This window comes from Caretta caretta, chromosome 1, assembly GCF_965140235.1.
Source record: "Caretta caretta isolate rCarCar2 chromosome 1, rCarCar1.hap1, whole genome shotgun sequence".
Classification (NCBI taxonomy): Eukaryota; Metazoa; Chordata; order Testudines; family Cheloniidae; genus Caretta; species Caretta caretta.
In genome coordinates this window covers 37,204,274-37,228,540 of record NC_134206.1, presented here as the reverse complement: position 1 = coordinate 37,228,540, position 24,267 = coordinate 37,204,274, and the positions used below count along the sequence as shown (strand labels likewise).

General features: G+C 39.2%; 1 protein-coding gene across 1 annotated transcript in view; it reads left to right on the top strand.

Moving 5' to 3' along the window:
- CWF19L2 (CWF19 like cell cycle control factor 2) overlaps window positions 1-24,267 on the top strand; it is a 168,712-nt gene that overhangs the window by 83,506 nt on the left and 60,939 nt on the right. Inside the window, exons 11-12 of the mRNA XM_048844425.2 lie at window positions 3,482-3,607; window positions 4,828-4,965. Of these exons, the coding sequence (XP_048700382.1) occupies window positions 3,482-3,607; window positions 4,828-4,965 (264 nt within the window). The remainder of the gene's footprint in view (window positions 1-3,481; window positions 3,608-4,827; window positions 4,966-24,267) is intronic.

Here is a 24,267-nt window from a genome sequence, read left to right as displayed (position 1 = left end):
AAGGAAAAGTTTTTTGTGGTTCATGGGATCGTCATGGGAGGGCTTTGGTATAAATAGTTGAACATTTGAATTCAGATGTTTGATTAATCCAATGTCAGGACCTCCCATCCTCTGAATCTGAATATTTGAATCTACGGTATCAAGTTAGTCATATTTATTCGGGTGAATGTGGAAGGTTTTTACAGCCTGGATCTGTTGGAATCCAGCCACTGCTCTTAATCTCTGTTTTATTAATACTAGATTCACTCACAAATGTGAATGAAAAATGTTCAATTTTTTTAGTGAAACAGATTTTAGTAATGCTGTTGTGATATAATGTTGCTAAATGAGATCTTTCTACCATTAAAATCTAGACGTTCCATGTCACTGCAGCAGAGGTTAGAGGCAGAACACAGAATAGATATTCAGTATTCCTTATTTCACATTTTTTTAGCCTCATTTGCACAAATTGCCATGCCATTTCAGACCAGTAGTCAGTCTAGCCTGGCTTCCTGCTTCTCCCCGATGTGTCAAAAGAAGGTGAAAAAACTGGGAAAGCCCAAACTAGTTTCCAGTTCTGTAATATATTGGCGTGTGTCCTGGGACACAAGGATTTAACAGTATTAATTATTATAGAATAGTTGTATCATGTTGGAGAAAACTAAGGTAAAAGATGACCATGTAAGAGGGGTTCCTTTAGTCTTCATTTTAGTTTAAATAACAGATGTACAGTATAACAAATTAAAGAAGCAGATATTTTGTTGAATAGCCATGCACAGCAGTTAGACTGTCCTAATCCATAAACATTTGTATCACCTGTAAGGATATTTGATGTATGTCAGGGTAGATAAAACATCATGCCATTGCTTTCACAGTATTGTATAATGTTATTTTCTCCATGTTTTGTCAGATGATGATGATGATAATTAAATAGCTAGTAAGATTGTGCATCCATATAAGTGCATCCGTATCACTTTAAAAATATAATCAGTCTCGAGCTTTGTTGAACTGCAAAATATCAGGACACAAACTGCTCATTTTGCTCGAAACACAGGATTTCTTACTGATGTTTGATGATAAAAAACAAAGCAAAACCCCAAGCTTGAGATTTCAAGGCAGTGCAGGGGATTTTACCACAATACTATTAATTTTAACATTATTTTAGGATCTATGCAGCTAATACAGTATATCGTTCTGCTTAAAGGCTACTTTGTCTCTAAAATGATTTAAACCAATATAAAACACTGAAGAGTAGAAAATTACTTTAAAAACAGTAAATTAATCTCCTATATAAAGCATTGTTTTAAGGCCAAGATATACAATATTTCCCAGAAAGTTCTTATTTTTGGTGATACACAGGCCAGAAAGTACAGAACTTGAGGTTCAAACTCCACAATAATTTTGTAAGGCTGACAGTTTGAATTTTTTGGGGTAAATTAAGCAAATTTGATATGAATTGAAAATCCATTGCGACAACATAAATGTGCCTTTTTTTTTTTTTTTTCAGTTTGCAGGGTTTTTTTTCAGTTGTAGTGGTGTTGGTTCCAGGATATTAGAGAGACAGGGTGGGTGAGGTAACATCTTTTATTGGACCAACTTAAGATATTACCTCACCTACCTTGCTCCCTATTTTTATAGTGATATTTTTCAAAAGTTGTTTTCTCAGAGTAGAGCCACAGTTTGAGGGATGGGGGAGAGGAAGTGCAAAAATAACAGAAGCCCCCACAGGAATATGATTAATGATCTGAGAGAGACATGGATCTTCTCATTTTCAGGATTATACTACTCACTAAATTCTGTTCATGACTTCTCAGTTGCCTTCTATTCTCTCCCAGAGAAAGGTGTGTTTTAGTGACCCCTTTGGAAACTGCCTCCCACTCACTCATACGTATTGTGACCTGCACAATTGCATGGTAGGTGACAGGAAGTAGTGGATATAGCTGAAGTCTTGGGATAAAGTCCTGCTCTATTTGTTAGGAGATTTGGCCTTGACTTTCATGGGAACTTTGGTTTGGTAAACTAATATAGTTGCCTAAAAAAGTTGCAAATTTCTGCACTTTGTTCTAGAAGTCCACTTCATGGATGATAATCTGAGCTTTAATGTTGGTATGGCATGAAATGAAATCCCTCTGCCATCAACAACCTAAGAAGGAGGCTGTACTTCCAAACATTGCTGGATGGGGTTTGGAAGCCATGCTGCTTGTGATTCCAAAAGCTATGCAGAAGAGTAAACCAACCATAAATTAAATCTTTTTTCTTGAGGGTGGAGGAATGGAATCCTTCTGCCATCCCAAGTGCAATTTAAATCTTGTTACCTGTCGTAGGGTTCATTCCAGGTCCTATTACCATAATATTTCAGCAGATAAACCACCTGATGATTCAGTCATGATTTTTCCTGCCCTGTAACTTATTTACAACATAGATTGGCCTAGATAAACAAAAAAATGTCTATGTTGGGCTGGATTCATTTCTTATGAATGCTGTAGATCAGTGGTTCTCAAAGCCGGTCCGCCGCTTGTTCAGGGAAAGCCCCTGGCGGGCCAGACCAGTTTGTTTACTTGCTGCGTCCGCAGGTTTGGCCAACCACTTGGCTGATTGTGGTTCGCCGCTCCAGGCCAATGGGGGCTGTGGGAAGTGGTGCATGCCAAGGAACGTGCTGGCCGCCCTTCCCACAGCCCCATTTGGCCTGGAGCCACGATCGGCGGCCAGTGGGAGCCGCGATCGGCTGAACCTGCTGACGCAGCAGATGATAAACCGGTCTGGCCCGCCAGGGGCTTTCCCTGAACAAGCGGCGTACCGGCTTTGAGAACCACTGCTTTAGACCACATAGCCAAGATTCAAATAATTCCAAGTCTCATATTGTGGTGAAAGCAACAGATCTTTACTGACAAACATAACTATAAAGAAAGAAATTTGCTGTGTAACCAAGCATCTATCAGATGGTAATGATCTTTAGTATATTTTTATTTTGGCTTGTAAAATTAACACAATTGAATTGAAATCCTTTTGACCTAAAGAAGTGTATAAAACTGTATAAACTATGAGTAAGGCACAGCAGCATCAGGAATAGTACATGTGCTACTGAATCTTACAATTTTTAAGATGGCTTTTAGCAAACACGTATTTTGTTGTTGTTTTTTGTATTTAGTTTGAAAGACTGTTAAAGTACTAAGAATAATTTTTCTGGATAATTCATCACGGTTACATCTCTAGTCTTTTTAATAGGGTTTTTTTTACATTGGATTCGGTTATAAAAACACTTCTTTTCACTGATGCAGTATTTTGTCAATCTTTGTTCCTGTTCGAGTATAGGATAGAGGAACTGTATACTATATATTATTCCAAAATTATTTTTAAACAAGTAGTAATAAATAATAGATTTTAGCTGTTACATGCTTAAGTCTTCAGAATTTTAATGGTTTATTTGCTCTCGCCATTTTTTTGCTTTGTTTTACCATTCCTATACCATATTTTTAAAAACCTATTTTAAAACCTGATATAGGCTGCAAGCTTGCAAGAAGACCATGAAGTGATCCTTGTCAGAACAGATCAATCTGGAAGAGCATGGCCTGTGAACACAATGGCAGAACCGCTGGAGCCGAAAGGAGGAAGAAGAAAGAGACAGATGGTACACTTTATATAACATCTTTATTAGAATGTAATTCTTTGACTACTTTGTAAATTTACTATTTGAGGGCATAAGTGGTGTATGTGTTTGTTGAAAGAGTAGGTAGGTAGCTGGGAAAATAAGTTAATTTTCCGTATAATGGCAAGAACTAGATGGTGCAAAGAGGTAACTTTTTATTTTAAAGTTGTGGTGTTGTCCCTTAGAGTTTTTTTGGGGAATTTATTTAAATATAAAGCCAACCAAATGTTTTAAATCTTTTCAAGGTATTAATATGTCTTAGCCAAATAAAATACACTACTTCTAAATCATGTAAATATATATATTAAATCAAAAAAGATTAGTAGAGCATCTTTTCACACCCAGCCAAATATCTTGATGATAACTTGTCTAGGCCCTAGAAGCTATTTGTTCTATTTTGTAGTTATGTGAAGCAAAACAGTGAATAATAATAAAGACATAAATAGAGGGAACTTCATCCTCTTCAGTAGAGCAAAATATTGGCCTATGTATATTTTGGGGAAGCGGCCATGTCTATTTATAGCACTGTACAATGCCTAGTTCAGTCTGGGTGCTATTATATTGTAAATATTAAGTGATAATACTGGCTCTGTGTATATTTATTCCTCTAGGTCATATTCATTGCAACAAGGGGTCCTGTTTTCTACTCAGTTCCATTTTACTCTTTCAAAAAATGCCTATAACTTTTAAAATTAATTCTTGCAGGCTGGGACATTTTAGTAAAAGTCCATTCAATAGCCACAGAAGGATTCTGAGTTTGGGTTTTGAGCTTCTGAGAGCAGCAGGGGGTTCACATCTATATTAAGTAATTCCTTGGTTAGTAAGACAGATCAACTTGACAAACGGGTGTGAAGAAAGGTGTTTTTTCCAGAATGGATAACAATTCATCACCACTTATGTCAGTGCCCACCTGCAGTGTTCAGTCCTGAGCCTTTTCTGAAGAGACACCACCGATTGTACAAACCAGGATGGTGTGGACAAACATTTACTATGAACTAGGATGGAGCTTCACCAGCTATGGAAACATCCCACAGCAGAGACATCAGCTTTGCATGAATTCCCCACGAGACCACTGTTGTTTCTGGCACAGGTGGTCATAAAGTTCCCTGGGAGTGAACACTTGAACTCTTTAAACCCCTTTAGTGAAATCCTGGTCGCAGTGAAGTCAGATTAATATTCATTTTCAATCTCTCCGTTTTCAGGGTGCTACTCACATAGATAAAGAAAGAGTCAGGTATTTTCAGGATGATGATGATCTGAGCCTGAAGGATTTGGTCAAAAATGAAAAGATGAGAACAGCAGAGGATCAAAACTCACTATTCATGCGAATGGCATCAAAGGTAAGGCATAGTATGAATGAATTTGTACTTAAGATTGAAATAGCATTTCCATTGTAAACCCTTACTTTCAAATTTCTTTAAAAAAATCACTGTTTGGGATTAATCTTCCTATTCTTGTTGTTAGCCTGGATGTGGATTGTTTTGTTTTGTTTTTTGAAAGTTGGGTAAAAGTTAGTTCAGCTGTTTGAAAGAATTAATTTTTTTCATGTATTAAAAATTTTGTAAAGATGCTTTCTTTGCACCCTGATATCTCAAATGAGACTTATTTTGGCATGTACACATGTCCTGAAGGGTGACTGTTTTGGCTTCTAAAAGATTTCTTTTAGAGATACATAGGCACATATAAAGGATGTTCTGCATTATCATCTCAAATACGGTATGCTACCTTCCTTAGTGCTTTAAATATGTTTTAGTATAGTGTTCCAAATGTCTACTGGGGTAGGTATATGTTAGTGTAATCTTACTTATAGCTGCAAATGCATTTAGGTGTGTTTTACTTCTGTGTCAAGTACAGTGAGTACAGAAGGAGACCTATCTTTTCATGAGGAACAAAATCAGGGTAACACACACAAACTGATGAGAGAGGATTCTGAGACTCCCATAAATTGCAATCCTGCAGTGCAGTAGGCAAAGCTTGGTTAAGCTAAATCATTGATGAGGATGTTACATTCCTAGTGTGTAGAGTTTACAAATTATCACTTTCAGAAGGGGTAGGTAAAGGAAATAGGACGGAAATATGAGTTTCAGATTATTGCTAGCAAAATAATGGTGCTTAGGCTGACGCAGCAAAGACCCTTTTAACTGAAGCTGAGGATTTTTTTAAAACAAAAAGAAATGGGGAACGTAGACTGATGATAGAGGCCATTAGAACACGATGATGAGGTTAAACAAAGATTTTTGCAGATAAAGTAGGATTATATAGTGGCTAGTGTGTAGGGGTTTTTTTAATGTAGAATTTCAGCTACAAGATATTGGTGAGAAAACAGTAGTGGAAAAAAGTAATGGTGCATGGAGCTAATAGTGGAAAATGAGCCTGGTGTAGTAAATAAGGCAGAAATTAAAGAGCACCTAGTTTCTAGTGACCATAATATCAAGTCTGAGATACTGATGAAATTCTGACCAGTGCAATTCAATGTAGACACCTGTAAAATAATTAGTATGGGATCAAGGAGCCAACCTGGATATATGTGCTAAACTGATTATCTAGCATACCGATCAGGAGGATTTGTGCCATTTGAGAGCCATTGTGGAAATACCTTTAAAATCATCAGTTCAGTGCATAGCAATTAGTAAAACCAAGTGTGTGTGTTTTATAACAAATGAAGAGAACATAAAACTAAAGAAGTGGTGATGTTCATGTACTAGGTACTTATTAACCTTCAGATGGGATGATACCATACCTCAAGAATCTAAGCCCTGGTCTACACTAGGGAGGGGAGTCGATGTAAGGTACGCAACTTCAGCTACAAAAATAGCATAGCTGAAGTTGACGTACCTAGATCGACTTACTGCTGCGTCTTCACGGCGTGAGTCAACTGCCACTGCTCCCCCATCGACTCCATTTGTGCCTTTCGCGGCGCTGGAGTTCTGGAGTTGATGGGAGAGTGCTTGGGGATCGATTTATCGCTTCTAGACTAGACGCAATAAATTGACCCCTGATAGATCGATTGCTACCCGCCAATCCGGCGGGTAGTGTAGACCTACCCTCAGTCCCTATTAGGCTAGGTTAAGAAAGTTAAACTTATCCTCTGTAGTGAATAGGGCTGGGTTAGCCTAAGAGAAGTCTTCAAAACTTTGACAAGTGTTAATGGAAAAAAGTTCTTGGGATGGGTCAGTGATGCAGAACTATAACAATTTATTTGAAAAAAATAATCAACTACAAGTCCATCAGTTTGGCAATATTTCATGTAAAACATAATAAATACGCTGCATGAAATAAATCACCATGAAAGGCCATTGAAGCAGAGAAAGAAAGATAAATAAGATTTAAAAGTCTCAGTATCATCAGAGGACTGAGGGACTTGGCAACAGAGATAAAAGCAACAAAAGCTTCAGGTTTTTGAAAGGCTCAATAGCACATATCCAGCCTGTGTATCAAAGTCCAAAGATCTGCCTGTAAGAGTAAGAATATGGGGCTTCTGTTACTGATGATTCCTTAGGCACCTATCTTCATAATTCTCAAGCATGGTTGCAAAATTTGTAAGATTATCCTCACTTGAGAATGATCTTGAGTACAGCAGTATCAGAAAGAGGACCCGCAAGAAATCCAGACCCTTTTGGCAAAAATGGGATTGAACCCTTGCCATTTGGCAAGTGACAGAAGAGGTTTTATTTCACGTACTTCCTAATACAAAAAATACTGGGAAGGACTGGAACTCAGATGCTTCAATCACTTGGTTGTCAGAGAAGTTCTGATTATGTGTCAGGCAGCAATTCTACCTGTAATCGAGGATGGACTAGTTATGTGATCTGGACCAGGTGGGCACTTACATACACACAGGAAATACAGAACATCCACTGGATATATCTCAGATCTCTGATAGAGGAATAGCATAACCAAATCAGTGTTTGGTCTGGTGTGATCTTGTTAAATGCTGAGCATTAGTTGAGAGGGCTACTTACGAACCATTTCCCCTCCTATTTGGATGACAGCTCCCACTTCCTCAAGGATAATATCATCTCTGTATTCTACTATCAGGGTGCTAGAATCACTAAGATTCATGGTAAACTACCCCAGATGCCAGTCTTTCCCCTGCAAGACAAATGGACGACCCTGCTGGACATGAGACTTATCTGAAAGCCTGCTTTTCTTCTACAAGAGTCCAAGAAAGAGAAAAATATTTGCTTTGCTATCATGTTCCAACAGGGACCATGTCATAGATGTCGAGCACACCTCCAACCTGAGATAATCTCAGTGGATCCTGAGGGCTCAGTAATCAAGAGAGCAACCAGAGACTTATGCACTGTATTTGAATATTGGACTCCATTCAAAGAGTTTGCACCGCCTAGGCTGTTTGTGTTGCGGAATAACACCTATCACATGCCAAACTAAGGATAATTTCTGCCTGGCATGGAGAGCTCATACAGAGGGATACCATGTTCAGGATGCTTACTCTTCACAGAGATTCTATCATTAAGCATGATCCTGGGTGTTCTGTAGGCTTTCAAAGACCTGGTTCTCAAAGGGAGGTTTTGATTCTGGATGGTTAGACCACGGATTTGTACATGACTTAGTAGGGTGGGATTAGGGAGACTTTGTGTTGGAAAGCCTTGCAAGTGTGGAACTGGGCAGCATAACACACAAGACTTTTGTCATTCATCTGGTAGGGAAGTGCAACACCCTCTAGTGTAACACTAAAGTTGTCCTTTCTTTGAGGAGTCCTTCAGGCAAGACTTGGAAAAGATTTGTGAGCAGTTGGAAAAATCTAAAAAGCAATAACATCTGCCTGAAGGGAAGAATATGGAAAGACCAGCTGTCAGGCAGTCTTTCTGTAGAGATTATCAAAACATTAGAAAACCAGTCTTCTTGTCCAGCTGTGTTTTATCATGACTTCTGACAAACATTTTGATTCTGGTCTCTGACCAGCACACTCAAAAGATAAAGACCAGATTCTGCTTGCAGTTAAGCCAATGGGCAGAAAACAAAAACCTTGGTTTCAAACGCTATTTAAGTTTGGTGATTAAGTGTAGTTACCTATTGCATCATTTACAAAATACCAGCATACAAAAGTAAGCAAATGGATAGCTAGGGACATCATAAACTCTCCATTGCCCATCTACTGTAATAAACACAGTCTAAAGAAATGCATACTTCATCATAACACAACAACCTTATCTCTGACTTGTAGATTTTTCTAGTGTATGTTTTTATCCTGATTTCAGTTAATGTATTTGTCAGCTGGTAGTGGAATTTTTTTTATAGAGTACTTATAACTGCTGGCCAAAATTTAAAAGCCTGGATGCCTCAAATTAAATTCCTAAATCCATATTTATTCCCAATCTTACATATACTAAAGTTATTAACTTTATGTGTGAATAGCTCATTTCACTGTTCATGGGATTACTTATATGTGTAAGAGTCATCCGCATGTTGGAGTTCAATGAATGATTTAGTAATAGTCTTTATCTTGGATCAGAGACGATTGAGGTTGAAGAGCTTGCCGACCATTCTGTATTGGATGTCAACTCTGGAGAGGAGCTTATCAGCAACAAGAAGGAGGGTGACAGCAAGGAAGATGGAGAAAAGGGTTGGAACGATGACACAGCCTTGCTTGACTCCTGTCTTGACTAGGAAGGGATCCATTTCAGATTCATTGCTGATCACTGTCACAAATATGTTGTTGTGGAGGAGTTGGAGGATGGCAACAAATTTTGGTGAAATTAAGGAGGATTCTCCACAGAGCCTGGTGATTGATGGAGTTGAATGTTTTTGTGAGGTTGATGAAGGCCATATACAGAGGTTGATGTTACTCGCTGCACTTTTCTTGAATTTGGTGGGCAGTGAAGATCATGTCAATCGTACCCCAAGATGGTCTGAATCCACATTGCGATTCTGGGATTCAGCCAAGGGGAGCAGCTGATTGAGCAGAATTCTGGTAAGAATCTTTCTGGAGGTGAACAACAAGGCGATTTCTCAATAGTTTTCACAGTCCAGTCTGTCTCCTTTCTTGAAGATGTTCATGATCATGGCATCCCTAAGATCAGCTGGGATTACTTCTGAATTCCATATCTTCAGGATTAAGGCATGAAGCTGGTGAGCCAGTTCTTCTCTGTCTTCTTTGGGGGGGGGGAGAAAGGAACACCCACAATCTAAGCACTGACATCTGATTGTCTGTGTCATTGTCCATGCTCGTGATCATGAAGATGTTTACATCACCAAAGTACTAACTGGTGCAGATGATTGTTGGACAGACCATTGCCTTATATGCTCCATCGTTTCCATCAAACTCACATCAAGATGAAAAATGTGGAAGAAATCAGCCAGACAGAAGATGAACATTGAGAGTCTTAAGGCCTCAACTAAACATGACCTTTTCCAGCAGTGCCTTACAAAGAAACTGATGAATACCAAAACCAAGATGGAAAGCCCTGAAGATCATTGGAAAGCACTCAGATTGGTCATCCATGCTTTGTGTGAAGGAACACTGGGCTTCTCAACTAGGAACCACCAAGACTGGTTTGACGAGAATGATCAGGAAATCTAAGAACTGATTTGTAAGTGTAGGGCCTTCTGTGCTTGGCTGAATGGCATCAATTCAAAAAGAAACTGTATGTTCACAATCAACTTAAAACTGAAGTTCAGTGGAAAACCCACAAAATGAGGAACAATGGCGAGAGAACAAAGCAAAGGAGATCCAACAACTCGCCAACACCCATGAAGTAAGTGCACGGGTTCTTCAATGCAACCAAAGCCCTCTCTACAGCCCAGTACCTAACCCCCCTTTAGGTGCAGAGATGGAGCCAACCTCTTCAGGGACAGCAAATCAATCAATGCACAAAGAAATACTTCAAAGACCACCTGAATCATGACTTCATTGTTGACGAAAGCATCTTTGACTTAATTCCTCAATATCCTATCAAGGATGACTTCAGACCTCTCCAACATTTGTCAAGGTACAGAAAGCCGTCAAATAGATGAAGAACAATAAGGTATCTGGACCTGATGGAATCCCTGCCGAAGTAGTCTTCATTGTGATGTGTCTTACAGAAACCTTCTATTCCCATGCAAGTTGGCATTTAGATTTATCAGGAAAGAGACTTGACTGGTTTTCAATTGAAATAAACCATAATTTCCCATTCTTTTTCTGTTAAAGTTTGAAATAGTATTTGTAATTTCCTGCATTTTGGAAGATTGACATTTTAAAAACAAAATATATTTAAAAAAGAAAAATGAAAGAAAATATTTATTTCTACTTCCTGTGACTGGTTTAAAAAAAACCACTGATTGTACTCCAAATCTGTGAAACTAGGTTATTCCATTTTGTATGCTTAAGAATACTAGACTTCTGTGTTCTTCCATTTACCACTGGGGCCTCTCAGTATTTTCCACCTTGTATAAAGATCTATCTTGAGATCTGAAAGGAAACATTGGAGTCAGGGATGGAGATTGGACGGAGTATGTGGGACGTTGCCCCCCCCAAACCAGAGAGAGTGCATGGGCGGGGGGGTGTGTGGATGTGGGGTTACGTTCCTCTCCAGATTTCTGCCTTCCATTTAGGACGGAAATTTTCAAACTGCATGGCATGCTTCCATAGGGGGAGGCTCCACACAGTTTGAAAACTATTGCCTCCTGCCAGAAGCTGGCAGATTGGAAGCTGGTGGGAGCCACCTGGCCCGCTCAGGTCCCTAGTTCTTCATGCTGTGGGACCTGAGCTGGATTGCTTCTTCATGCCTGGGCGCTCTCCAGACAGGGTGGGCAGCACAGCTCCGAGCTGCGCCCCTAATGTGCTCTTGCCTTTCCCCGAAGGAGCCTGGTGCTTGCCAGGGATGCCCCCTGGAGCTGGCCCCTGCCCACGGAGGCTGGCTGCCATGAGAGGCTCCCCAAGGCGCTCGCTCACTGCTTCCCTGGCTCCTCAGGAGCAGCCGCAGAGCCAGGAGTGCCAGGACAGTGGAAAACAAGTGCCTTGGGGAGCATCTCATGACCCCATGAGCCCCTGCAACCGTCACTTCTGGGGGGGAACATGTTACTCTATGTGCCCCCTACATGCATTGCCTCTGGGAAGAATGTGACCCTGTGAGCCCTCCCTCCATGCGTTGCCTCTGTCCCTCCAAATATAGAAGTCAAACTACGCCAATGGTTGGAGTGTGTTTTACTTTAACGTTTTTGGCATTAAACTTTCTAATAAGCTATACACATAAGCTATATGCTTAGGGAGGTTTTGGAATCTGCATCATTGGAGATTTTTAAGGGTAGGTTAGACAAACACCTGTCAGGGATGGTCTAGATAATAATTTAGTTCTGTTATGAGTGCAGGGGTCTGGACTAGATGACCTCTTGAGGTCCCTTCCAGTCCTACACTTCTACGATTATATGATACTATAAAAATCTGGACTTACTATGTCTCCTCTCTTTTAATCATCTTCCTACATTTCTTCTGTGAGGGTATGATCCAAAGTCTATTGAAATAGATAGACTCCCATTGACTTCAGTAGACTTTTTGGCTCAGACCCTGGCTGATCTCTCTTTTATGCTCCTAAGCAAACATGCCTTGCATCATGAGCCTGTTAGCAGGGTGACTCTCTTGAAACCTACACATTGCTCTTTGCTAGGTTTTTGTAGAAAAAGAGAAGTGTTTCAATGTGATAGAACATTGTACGCTGGGACTTATACATTCCATTGGCTACAACTCCTGTTTAAAGATGAGGTTGTATTCTGCTTCATATTCTACAACATTGGGTCTGGCTCTCAGTTGCCCAAAATGTAGATGACACCTAATTTATATTGTCGCTAAAGGAACTGGAGGGAGTGTGCCTGAGCTTCGATATTAAAGAACTGACATTAAAGTGCCTTTAAATTTGGATGCCATTTTGTAGAATGCCTTCCAGTTCACAGCTATTTCAATAGCAGTGCTAGTATATTAGCTTTGGGAACAGTCTGAAAGTTTGGATGTGCTTGTGGATGTACTGAGTGCTGCAGTCTTTGTGTACTTTGCATAGCTTGAAACATGAATAAAAAGTTAAAGATGATATAGACCTTTTAGAATATCTTGTGTTGCAGTGTGGGAGCTCTGTAGGTGAATCTTTAGAAAGCAAAGGTAGCAATTGTAAATGGATGCAGCAGAGTGCATTTCTTTTTTGTCCTGTAGGATTTTAAATTTAGCAGCTAAACCCCCGTTGTCAGTTTTAGTTAATATACTGCACAAAATTGACATTTAAAAATTACTTTCTCTTTTGTGCTTCCTTTTAGTGGATATATTTTCCATTTCTCTCTCAAATGAAATCTGTCATTCTCAAGAAGAGGAGCAGAAGGAAATTGCTGAAAGTCTAAAAATGATATTCTTCCTAGAACGGGGAGAAAACATCCCTTATACTCTTCTGAGTAGTCTCATTCATCTTATCAGGCTGAACTGCTGCTGTCGAGTGTCTGTCATTCCTTAGGCATGGCTATTGGTATAAAATAAATTATCCCTCGCAGCCGAGATAATGTTAAAATATGCATATTTTATAATACATAGGCATTATATAATATACCCACACACATACCGGGAGTACAATAGCAGTCCCTATATTAAGTTTGCCTACCTCTTCCTATTTATTGAGCAAACCCTTACATCCCATGGAGAGATTACATATTCTGTGAATAGAGCCCAGTATGACAGGCCCGAGTCTCATTCTGCTTAGCCACACTACCTGTCAGAAAGAATCTGCCGAATCAGTGTGTTTGCTTATGCTGTCTCCTCTATATATAGCCCACTGTGTTAAGCATACTCATAAGAACGGCCATACTGGGTCAGACCAATGATTCATCGAGGTTAATATGCTGTCTTCCAACAGTGGCCAATGCCGGATGTTTCAGAGGGAATGAACAGAACAGGTAATCATCAAGTGATCTATACCCTGTCAGCCATTCCCAGTTTCTGGCAACATAGGCTAGGGACATTTCAAAGAATGGTTTTGCACCCCTGCCCATTCTGGCTAATAGCCCTTGATGGACCTATCCTCCATGAACTTATTTAGTTCTTTTTTGAACCCTGTTATCGTCTTGGCCTTCACAACATCCTCTGGCAAAGTGTTCCACAGGTTGACTGTGTGTTGTGTGAAGAAATATTTCCTTTTTGTTTGTTTTAAACCTGCTGCTTATTAATTTCATTTGGTGACCCCTAGTTCTTGTGTTATGAGAAGGAGTAAATAACACTTCCTTATTTACCTTCTCCACACCAGTCATGATTTTATAGACCTCTATCATACCCCCCCTCCCCCCCAGTCTTCTCTTTTCCAAGCTGAAAAGTCCCAATCTTATTAATCTCTCCTCATATGGAAGCTGTTTTATAGCCCTAATCATTTTTGGCTTTTCTGTACCTTTTCCAATTCCAGTATATCTTTTTTGAGATGGGATGGCCACATCTGCAGACAGCATTCAAGATGTGGGCATACCATGGATTTATATAGAGGCAATATGATATTTTCTGTCTTTTTATCCATCCCTTTCCTAATGATTAGCTTTTTTGACGGCCGCTGCACATTGTATGGATGTTTTCAGAGAACTATCCACAACAACTCCAAGATGTGTTCCTTAAATATTAACATCTAATTTACACCCCATCATTTTGTATGTATAGTTGGGATTGTTTTCCAATAGGCTTTATTTTGCATTTATGAACATTGAATTTCATCTGTCATTTTGTTGCCCAGTCACCCAGTTTTGTGAGATCCTTTTGTAACCTTTCGCAATCTGCTTTGAACTTAACTATCTTGAGTAGTTTTGTATCATCTGCAAATGTTGCCATCTCACTGCTTACCCCTTTTTCCAGATCATTTATGAGTATGTTGAACAGTATTGGTCCCAGTACAGACCCATGGAGGACACCACTATTTACCTCTCACGATTCTGAAAACTGACCATTTGTTCCTACCCTTTGTTTTCATATCTTTTAACCAGTCACTGATCCATGAGTGGACCTTCCCTCTTATCCCATGACAGCTTACTTTGCTTAAGAGCCTTTGGTGAGGGACCTTGTCAAAGGCTTTCTGAAAATCTGTGTACACTATATCTTCTGGATCACCCTTGTCCACATGCTTCTTGAACCCCTCAAAGAATTCTAGTAGATCAGTGAGGCATGATTTCCCTTTACAAAAACCATGTTGACTCTTTCCCAACAAATTATGTTTATCTATGTGTCTGATAATTGTATTCTTTACTATAGTTTCAACCAGTTTGCCTGGCACTGAAGTTAAGCTTACTGGCCTGTAATTGCCAGGATCGGCTATGGAACGTTTTTTAAAAATTGGTGTCACATTGGGTATCCTCTAGTCATCTGGAACAGTGGCTGATTTAAATGTTAGGTTACATACCACAACTAGTAGTTCTGCAATTTCACATTTGAGTTCCTTCAGCACCTCGATCATCCAATGGCCTCACTGGTTGTTTAGCAGGCTTCTTGTTTCTGATGTATTAAAAAAAATAATAATTTGCTGTTACTTTTTGAGTCGTTGGCTAGCTGTTCTCCAAATTATTTTGTGGCCTTCCTAATTATTTTTTATATTTCACTGAATGTTCTTCTAGCTGGTCCACAAAGGATAAAGACCTATTCCTGTTGCCAGCAATTGCAGTTAGTCCTTCTGCTCAAATAGTAGAGGTCCGTGCTGCAATACTGAAGGTCCAGGGTTCACGTATATTGGACGTTGGGGAGAGATCACATAACATTACAGTTGGACATAACAGAATGTGGTTTTTACTTTCACTTTAAAAAGATAAACTAGAAAACTGCATATGAAAAACTAAAGTAAAAGGATCTTATAAAGGTTGCAAAGTCAAGCACACAAAATTTAGGAAATGCCAGAATTAAGGTTGCCAGCTGCAACCTTACTTCAGCCCCTTCCAAATATGTATTTTGATATAGTTAGACTTGGAACGATTATATTTTTATCTGTAAATATCAATTTCACCCCACACACACATACGCACACACACAATTCCCTTGATGATGATCCAAATTTATAAATAGGCAAAGTTAAAAAAAAAATGCTGATTGAGAACTTATTAGTTTGATTTAAGGATATTTACTATGCATATTTTGACCTGTTATATTGACAATTTGTGTGTTAATGGTTATAGAGCTTTAGCTTTCTGAATCTTAATATCTACTGTCATTAAATAATTCTCTAACCCCACATAATTTCCCCAAACTGTGAAAAATTAAAGCAATAAAAATAAAAAGCCTAAAAATAAACATTGATATCTGTTTGAAATTTTAAAATAAATAAATTGAACTCTGCCACGCCTAGATGATGATCTTTAATTACATGATCACATACTATTTTTTTCCCCCATAGGACCGCTGCCTCATTCCGTCCACAGGATGGTCAGTGTTCAGGGAGTGAGGCAGCTGTTCACTAATGATTGTTGTCTTCATTCATTGGGTAGCTCTATATACTTCACTTACTGCACACCATCCATACCTTCCCCAGAATACAGAATTATTAATTCCCTTGTGGGATTTTCCTTAGCGCTCATCACAATATCCAAATGTCTTTCAAACATTAATGAATTTATCTTCACAACTTGCTGTGACACAGAAAAGTAGTAGTATCTCCATTTTTCAGACAAGGTAACTGAGGCACAGAGAGATTAAGGCCAAAATTGTCCTAATTTTGGGTGGCTGAATGCCCAACTTGAGATATCTACAAACTGATTTTTCAGAGTACTTAACATTTTTATTTTGCTTTATTTGTATGAAGTGCTGTATATGCATAAACTAATTAATCCTTACAACACCTCTGTGAGGTATGCAAGTAAATGGTATTATTCCCATTTTACAGATGAAGAAACTGAGACAGAAAGGCAAAGTGACCTGCCCAAGCCCACACAGTGAGTGAATGGCAGTGCCAGTTTAGAAAGCAAGACCTTCTCACACCTAGCTCTATGTTCATTCCTATCAACTACACAGCCTTACTGTAATAGGAATTGAGCATTCACAGATCCCATACACTTCCATTGCAGTTGTGAGTGCCCAGCACCTCTGGAAATCAGGCCTCAGGTGTCTCAAACTGTGCACTCAGAAAACGAGGAACACTGAGTTAGGGGCTACTTGTGAAAAATTTGTTGACTGCCTCTCCTGCCCTCTGCTCAATTTTTCAAAAACTCTCACCAAAGGCTCTTCAGCAAAGTAAGAAGTCCTGGGATAAAAGGGAAGGTCCTCTCATGGCTCAGGAACTGGCTAAAAGATAAGAAGCAAAGGATAGGAATAAATGGTCGGTTTTCAGAATGGAGAAAGATAAGTAGTGGTGTCCCGAAAGGATCTGTACTGTCCTGGAACCAGTGCTGTTCAACACATTTATAAATGATCTGGAAAAAGGGGTAAACAGTGAGGTGGCAAACTTTGCAGATGATACAGAATTACTCAAGATAGGTAAGTCCAAAGTAGACTGCAAAGAATTATAAAGGGATCTTACAAAACTAGGTAACTGGGCAAAAAAAGACATGAAATTTAGTGTTGATAAATGCAAAGTACTGCATGTTGGAAAACATAATCCCAACTATACATATAAAATGATGGAGTCTAAATTGGCGGTTACCACTCAAGAAAGAGATCTTGGAGTCATTGTGGATAGCTCTCTGAAAACATCCAATCAATGTGCAGTGGCAGTCAAAACAGCTAACAGAATGTTGGGAATCATTACAAATAAGTAAGGCTACGATTTAGTCACAAGTATTTTTAGTAAAAGTGATGAAAAGAGCCTGGGCAATAAACAAAAATTCACGGCCCGTGACCTGTCTATGACTTATACTTAAAATACCCTTGATTAAATCTTGAGGGCGGAGGGAAGAGGCACCGGGGAGGCCGCTATTGGGGGCGCACCTGGAGCCAGTGGCACCAGCTGCCAGGGGCTGCAGACCATGGCTGCTACAGTTGGCTGCCCGGGGACCACTGCCTGGGGCTGCAGACCGCAGCTGCTTCATTCGGCCTGACGGACCGCTGCCCTTGACTGCGGCTGCTCCAGCCGGCTGGGGACCGCTGCCTGGGGCCAAGCACTGCAACTGCTGGTGTGGCTGTCCTGGAGGCCACCTGAGCAGCTGGCCCCAGAGCCAGCTGCTTGGGTGGCCCTGGGGTCAGCCACACTGGCCTCTGAAGAAGTCACGGAGGTCATGGAAAGTCACGGAATCCATGACTTCCGTGACCTCCATGTCAGACATGGAGCCCTAATAAGAAGACAGTAAATATCAAAATGCCACTATTCATGGTACTCCCACACCTTGAATACTGCATTCAGTTCTGGTCATCACATTTCAAAAAAGATGTATTAGAAATGGAAAAAGTACAGAGAAGGGCAACAAAATGATTTAAGGGTATGGAACAGCTTCCGTATTCTGAGATTAATAAGACTGGGAGTGTTCAGTTTGGAAAAGAGACAACTAAGCGGGTATATGATAGAGGCCTATAAAATCATGTAGAGAAAGTGAATAAGGAATGGTTATCTACCCCTTCACATAACACAAGAATCAGGGGGTCACTGAAAGAAATTAATAGGCAGCAGGTTTGAAACAAACACATGGAAGTATTTCTTCACACAACACACTGTTACACTATCAACCTGTGGAACTCATTGCTAGGGGATGTTGTGAAGGCTATCAGTGTAACTAGAGTCAAAAAGAACTAGAGAAGTTCATGGAGGATAAGTCCATCAATGGCTATTAACCATTCTTATATTTCCTGAGCATGTTGATATAAAGCCTTTTTAAAGTTATCTCCAAAACCATCATTTCCAATGGTGGGGAAAGCTTTTTACTACCTTTGCTATTTTAAGACAGCAAACTTTAAAATTGTGACACTGTGATGTATGGAAAATCTATTTTGGATATGTCACACTGTATAGAATGGCTCACGACCATGAATGCCTATCTCCAGGCAGACTGTCAGAAAACAGAGCAGACACCCCAAACCGGTGGTGTGTTCTATAATTAGATTTCACCAATCCAGTAACAAATGTGAACTTCTGGATCACTATACCAGTTTTACCGTAGAGTCACAGACAGTCTCCTTAGACTCTCTAGTCTGTCTTGCCACCCAGACAAACTGGACTTCGTGATAAAAGGTCACTTAGACCAAAAATCATGCCACATTTAAATTGCTTCCAGTCCCAAGAAGCCAGTCACTTACCCCATTATTGAGAGGTTCAAGCAGGTAAAATATATGTACAGGTGAGTCAGAGTCTATAATTCCAAATGGTAGCAGGTGTAGTAGCAATATGAGAGTTTCCTAAAAGTCTCTCAGGGCTATCCAGTATAACTCTGGGGATCTCAGTCATCTTGTTTCGTTATTTTGCCCTGTTACAATTCAGAGAGTCCAGAGTTGCAGAATCTTTCCCTGAATCCATACTTATAGCTTCTTCTCACAGAAAACAAGCTGACAGGTGGTCTCTTCCTTTGATGATAGACAGTGAGAAATGCATTTAGAGTCTTCGACCTCCGATCATCACACACAATGACCACTTGCTTTGAAATCATCATTTTTCTGAAAAGGTCTTCATTTGCATTCCACAAGGCTTCTTTCTGGTTTGAGGGGTTATTTAGTCACAGAGGTGTGCACAATGTAAACATTTGTTACTATAGTATAACGGGATATGGGTAAGTGAAAACAATATATGTAACATCCCATTAATTTTCATTAAGTTTAAACATCAAATACACTCTTACACATTTAACAATCACTTTGATCTATACTAATACACAAATGAATTGGCCTGGGGCTTTGGCATGAGGTGGCACCTGGTCTGCCTGCATCACAAGATAACCTCTTGATGACTCTAGTTATAGGTTTCTTCTCCCCCTTCAGAAAAGGAGTTGGACACATGGTGCTAGTGGAGCCTAACTTTATAGAAAGAGGTGTAGAGAAATATTACCAATAAAATATAGAAAAGCTCCCTGAAAAGCTTTTCTGCAAAACATGTAGCAGATACAGAATATATGTGAAGTATAAAGGTTTTATTACTGCGTTTCAAATAACCTGCTTAATTCACTTGTGGCTTTGCCTCTCATGAGTAATTCAGCTATTCCAAATTCATGCTGATAAAACCTTTATACCACACCTTATTAATATCTGTCTCTCTATCTAGCTATCTAATTTGATATCCATAGCCTTTGGGCACAACCACAATAAAACTGATTTTTTGGTTATGATGTGAAATTTATATTTAAGGCACTCCTGTTATATTTAGTCAAAACCTTTCACTTTTTGATAAATTTACACTAAAAAAACTGAAGAATGTGACAGATCTATTATGATATGTTAGGCCATCTTGACTTCTTATGATACTCATTAGAAATAGCTTAACTTTTAAAAATAAAAATCTGCTTCTCATTAATTTCTAACAATGCACTAGAACCTTTAGCTCTTTGGGGGAAAAAAAAAAGTAAATAGTCATGTTATTAATATTTGATTTTTAGTTATGGATTTGTCCAGGAAATCTGTATTAGTATTTTAGGGCAGAATGAAAGACATTTGCATGGTAACACTCTCTGGTTCCAAAGGCAATATGGTGGAAACCCAGGTTCTGTTCCAGTCTCTGCCTTTGACTTGCTGTGTAACCTTGAACAGGTTGCCTCAAAAGTTGCTCTACCTGTAAAATCTATACTTGATGTCTGTGACTAAAAAGTATCATTTAAGAGCTTAATGCTGCTGCTGTGCACTCTGTTACATAATAAACCTAATTTGCTGTCAGTTAAACTGGTGAAACCTCTTTGGCACAACACACTTCACAAATATATCCGAGACAGGCTCAAAGGAACTCTTATGCTCCGTTGTCTTTTATAAATGTATTTTTGGGGTGTATTTTTATAAAGGGTTAAATGTGAATGGTATTCTATAAATAACTGAGCCAATATTATTTTGAACACCTATCTTTGATTTTACATAATTTAATATATCTGTCAGGCCTGGTTTCTTTTTTGTTACTTTTCAATCAAAATGTAGAGCAGAGCAAAAACAGATCAAATCTTAGACATAAAAACAAAGCAACATTAATAAAACATAGACAGTATGGGAAAGAAAACCTGGAAACATCCAGAATCACATAGATGCAGTCCATGTTAAATTGCCAGGTCAACATCAGAAGTATTCTGAATTACATCAAAGTGTAATTGAAGTCCTATACAATGTTGTTGTTGTGTGTACTATAATTATGCCCAGAGGCAGCTAGAATGTGCAGAGAATTCAAAGTTCCACATTTAAAAGCAGAATTCTGAGGTTAAAAGATGTGTGTATGTTTTGTTCATTGAAAATATTTTATGATTGCTGACTTCCCTGAGTACTGCCATGCCACTGAATTTTTAACTCTTAATGGCTAATTATAAGAAAATACATAATTTTCCATTTTAAAAAATACGATGAGAAATCTAAGCAAACTTAAAGGTTTGATGGGGTGCCTATCTAAGAATATTCTGATATTAAAGCATTAAAACTCAAGCAATAGAACACTAAAGTAGTCCTAAGTTTGTTTCTAGGTTGCATTTCAGTAACACTGACAGGCCCTAACCAGGATTGGGGCGTCGTTGTGCCGGATGTTGTTCAAATATATTACAATTTTAAATACTATCTATCTGATGTAATTATTATTTTACAATTTTAGCTGTATTTATTTCAATGAGCAGAGTCTGATGGCACAAATTGCATATACCTATGTATTACAGCCTGCAACCGTAGGTGTCAGTGGTCATAGTGTGACTTGGACTAGTAATAAGGCGATTAACATAATTAAACCTTGTAAGTGCAGTATTAATTATTTGATTTAGGCAAATGTTGTTTGATTGAGAACAGAAGACTTTTCTGAAGTGATTTGACGTAAACAGTAGGTGCTAAATGCTAACTAAATTTAAATATGTTGGAGATGTAGTCATGTCACTCAGACTCATATTCTAAAATAAAAGTGTGGTGGTTTTTGTTGCAGTTTCCCAAAATATATTATGAGTACAATATTCCATAAATATAAACTGACATTTAACATTGAAGATGTAAGTGTTGCTATGGCAATTTAAAATCAAATTGATACATTTTATATAATTTATAGACCTTTCTCTCAGATTTTCATAGCAGAACTGCACTTTTATTAAATGATATGGAATAAACTTGAAATTTGATTTCACTAGTGATCGAACAGGAAAAACTAAGGCTCAGTAGGCGTCTGCAAAACATTGAGACAAAAGATAAAAATTATATTTACAAAAAACTGGAAGTGAGCTTAATAGAAAAATGCAGGTTTATTTCATTACATTTTTATTATATTTAATTAGATTTTCTTTCTTTGCGCCAAAATATACAGAGGTAATTTTCAAATCAAAAAGAGAATTCTTCTATGTATATGTCAGATGTATGACATTAATAGTCTACTTTTGGAGCAGAATCCTGTCTAGTGGGACTTATTTTCAGTATAATCCTGACACACTATTTTAATACTACTCCCTTTCCAAAGGCTGCGCTCAAAGAGCATGCTAGTGTCAGAGGGATAAGGGACATAATAAATACAGCAGATCAGTATGACTATACAGACTGTCAGCAGTTTGTAACACTAGGTGGTCTCTATAGCAGTGGAAAAACTGAATCAATATAGTATTAGACTGATTTATGCACTTCTGGCCATCTAAATGTATGTGTTGACAGGAGCATGAAACAAAGTTGTGCCGCAAAGTGTTTGTAGCACAGATCTAGGATTGCCTCTCTGAGAGACACCATCCATACCACTGGTCCTCATTTTCTCATCATAAAGAAACAACATCTCAATAACCCAAGAAGAAGTAATACTTATATTGTCTTAGACCTGCTTAGGTCGGAAAGGATATGATAATACTGAAATGTCCTTTTTGTCCATCTTCACAAAGTTATATTGCAGGTGTAAATAGACTTTATCAGTTTATATTATGCTGGATTCTTTCCTTCTCACATATCGTCCTCAGTAATAAAGATTGGGGGATTTCAATCACCTTTACATCTGCTTGGAGAACAATACAGCAGTGCACAGACAACCCAGGAAGTTTATGGAGACTGTTGAGGACAACTTCCTGGTGCAAGTGCTGGAGGAACCAACTAGGGGCTGTGCTCCTCTTGACCTGCTGATCACAAACAGGGAAGAATTGGTAGGGCAAGTAGAATTGGGTGGCAACCTGGGCAGCAGTGACCATGAGATGGTCGAGTTCAAGATCCTGACAAAAGGAAGAAAGGAGAGCAGCAGAATACGGACCCTGGACTTCAGAAAAGTAGACTTTGACTCCCTCAGGAAACTGATAGGCAGGATCTGCTGGGAGGCTAATATGAGGGGGAAAGGAGTCCAGGAGAGCTGGCTGTATTTTAAAGAAGCCTTATTGAGGGCGCAGGAACAAACCATCCCGATGTGCATGCAAATATGGCAGGCGATCAGCTTGGCTTACAGAGAAATCTTCTGTGAGCTTAAACACAAAAAGGAAGCTTACAAAAAGTGGAAACTTGGACAGATGACTAGGGAGGAGTATAAAAATATTACTCAAGCATGCAAGGGGTATAATCGGGAAGGCCAAGGCACAACTGGAGTTGCAGCTAGCAAGGGATGTGAAGGGTAGCGAAGGGTTTCTACAGGTATGTTAGCAACAAGGTGGTCAGGGAAAGTGTGGGACCCTGTCATAAATATAAAGGGAAGGGTAAACCCCTTTGAAATCCCTCCTGGCCAGGGGAAAGCTCCTCTCACCTGTAAAGGGTTAAGAAGCTAAAGGTAACCTCGCTGGCACCTGACCAAAATGACCAATGAGGAGACAAGATACTTTCAAAAGCTGGGACGAGGGAGAGGAACAAAGGGTCTGTGTCTGTCTGTGTGCTGCTCTTTGCCAGAGACAGAACAGGAATGGAGTCTTAGAACTTTTAGTAAGTAATCTAGCTAGGTATGTGTTAGATTATGATTCCTTTAAATGGCTGAGAAAAGCATTGTGCTGAATAGAACAACTATTTCTGTCTGTGCATCTTTTTTGTAACTTAAGGTTTTGCCTAGAGGGGTTCTCTATGTTTTTGAATCTAATTACCCTGTAAGATATCTACCATCCTGATTTTACAGGGGGGATTTCTTTATTTCTATTTACTTCTATTTTTTATTAAAAGTCTTCTTGTAAAAAAACTGACTGTTTTTTTCATTGTTCTTAGATCCAAGGGTTTGGGTCTGTGGTCACCTATGCAAATTGGTGAGGCTTTTTATCCAACATTTCCCAGGAAAGGGGGGGTGCAAGTGTTGGGAGGATTGTTCATTGTTCTTAAGATCCAAGGGTCTGGGTCTGTAGTCACCTAGGCAAATTGGTGAGGCTTTTTACCAAACCTTGTCCAGGAAGTGGGGTGCAAGGTTTTGGGAAGTATTTTGGGGGGACAGACGCGTCCAAACAGCTCTTCCCCAGTAACCAGTAATTGTTTGGTGGTGGTAGCGGCCATTCCAAGGATAACGGGTGTAATATTTTGTACCTTGGGGAAGTTTTGACCTAAGCTGGTAAAGATCAGCTTAGGAGGTTTTTCATGCAGGTCCCCACATCTGTACCCTAGAGTTCAGAGTGGGGGAGGAACCCTGACAGACCCTTACTGAATGGGGGAGGCAACCTAGTGACAGATGATGTGGAAAAAGCTGAAGTACTCAGTGCTTTTT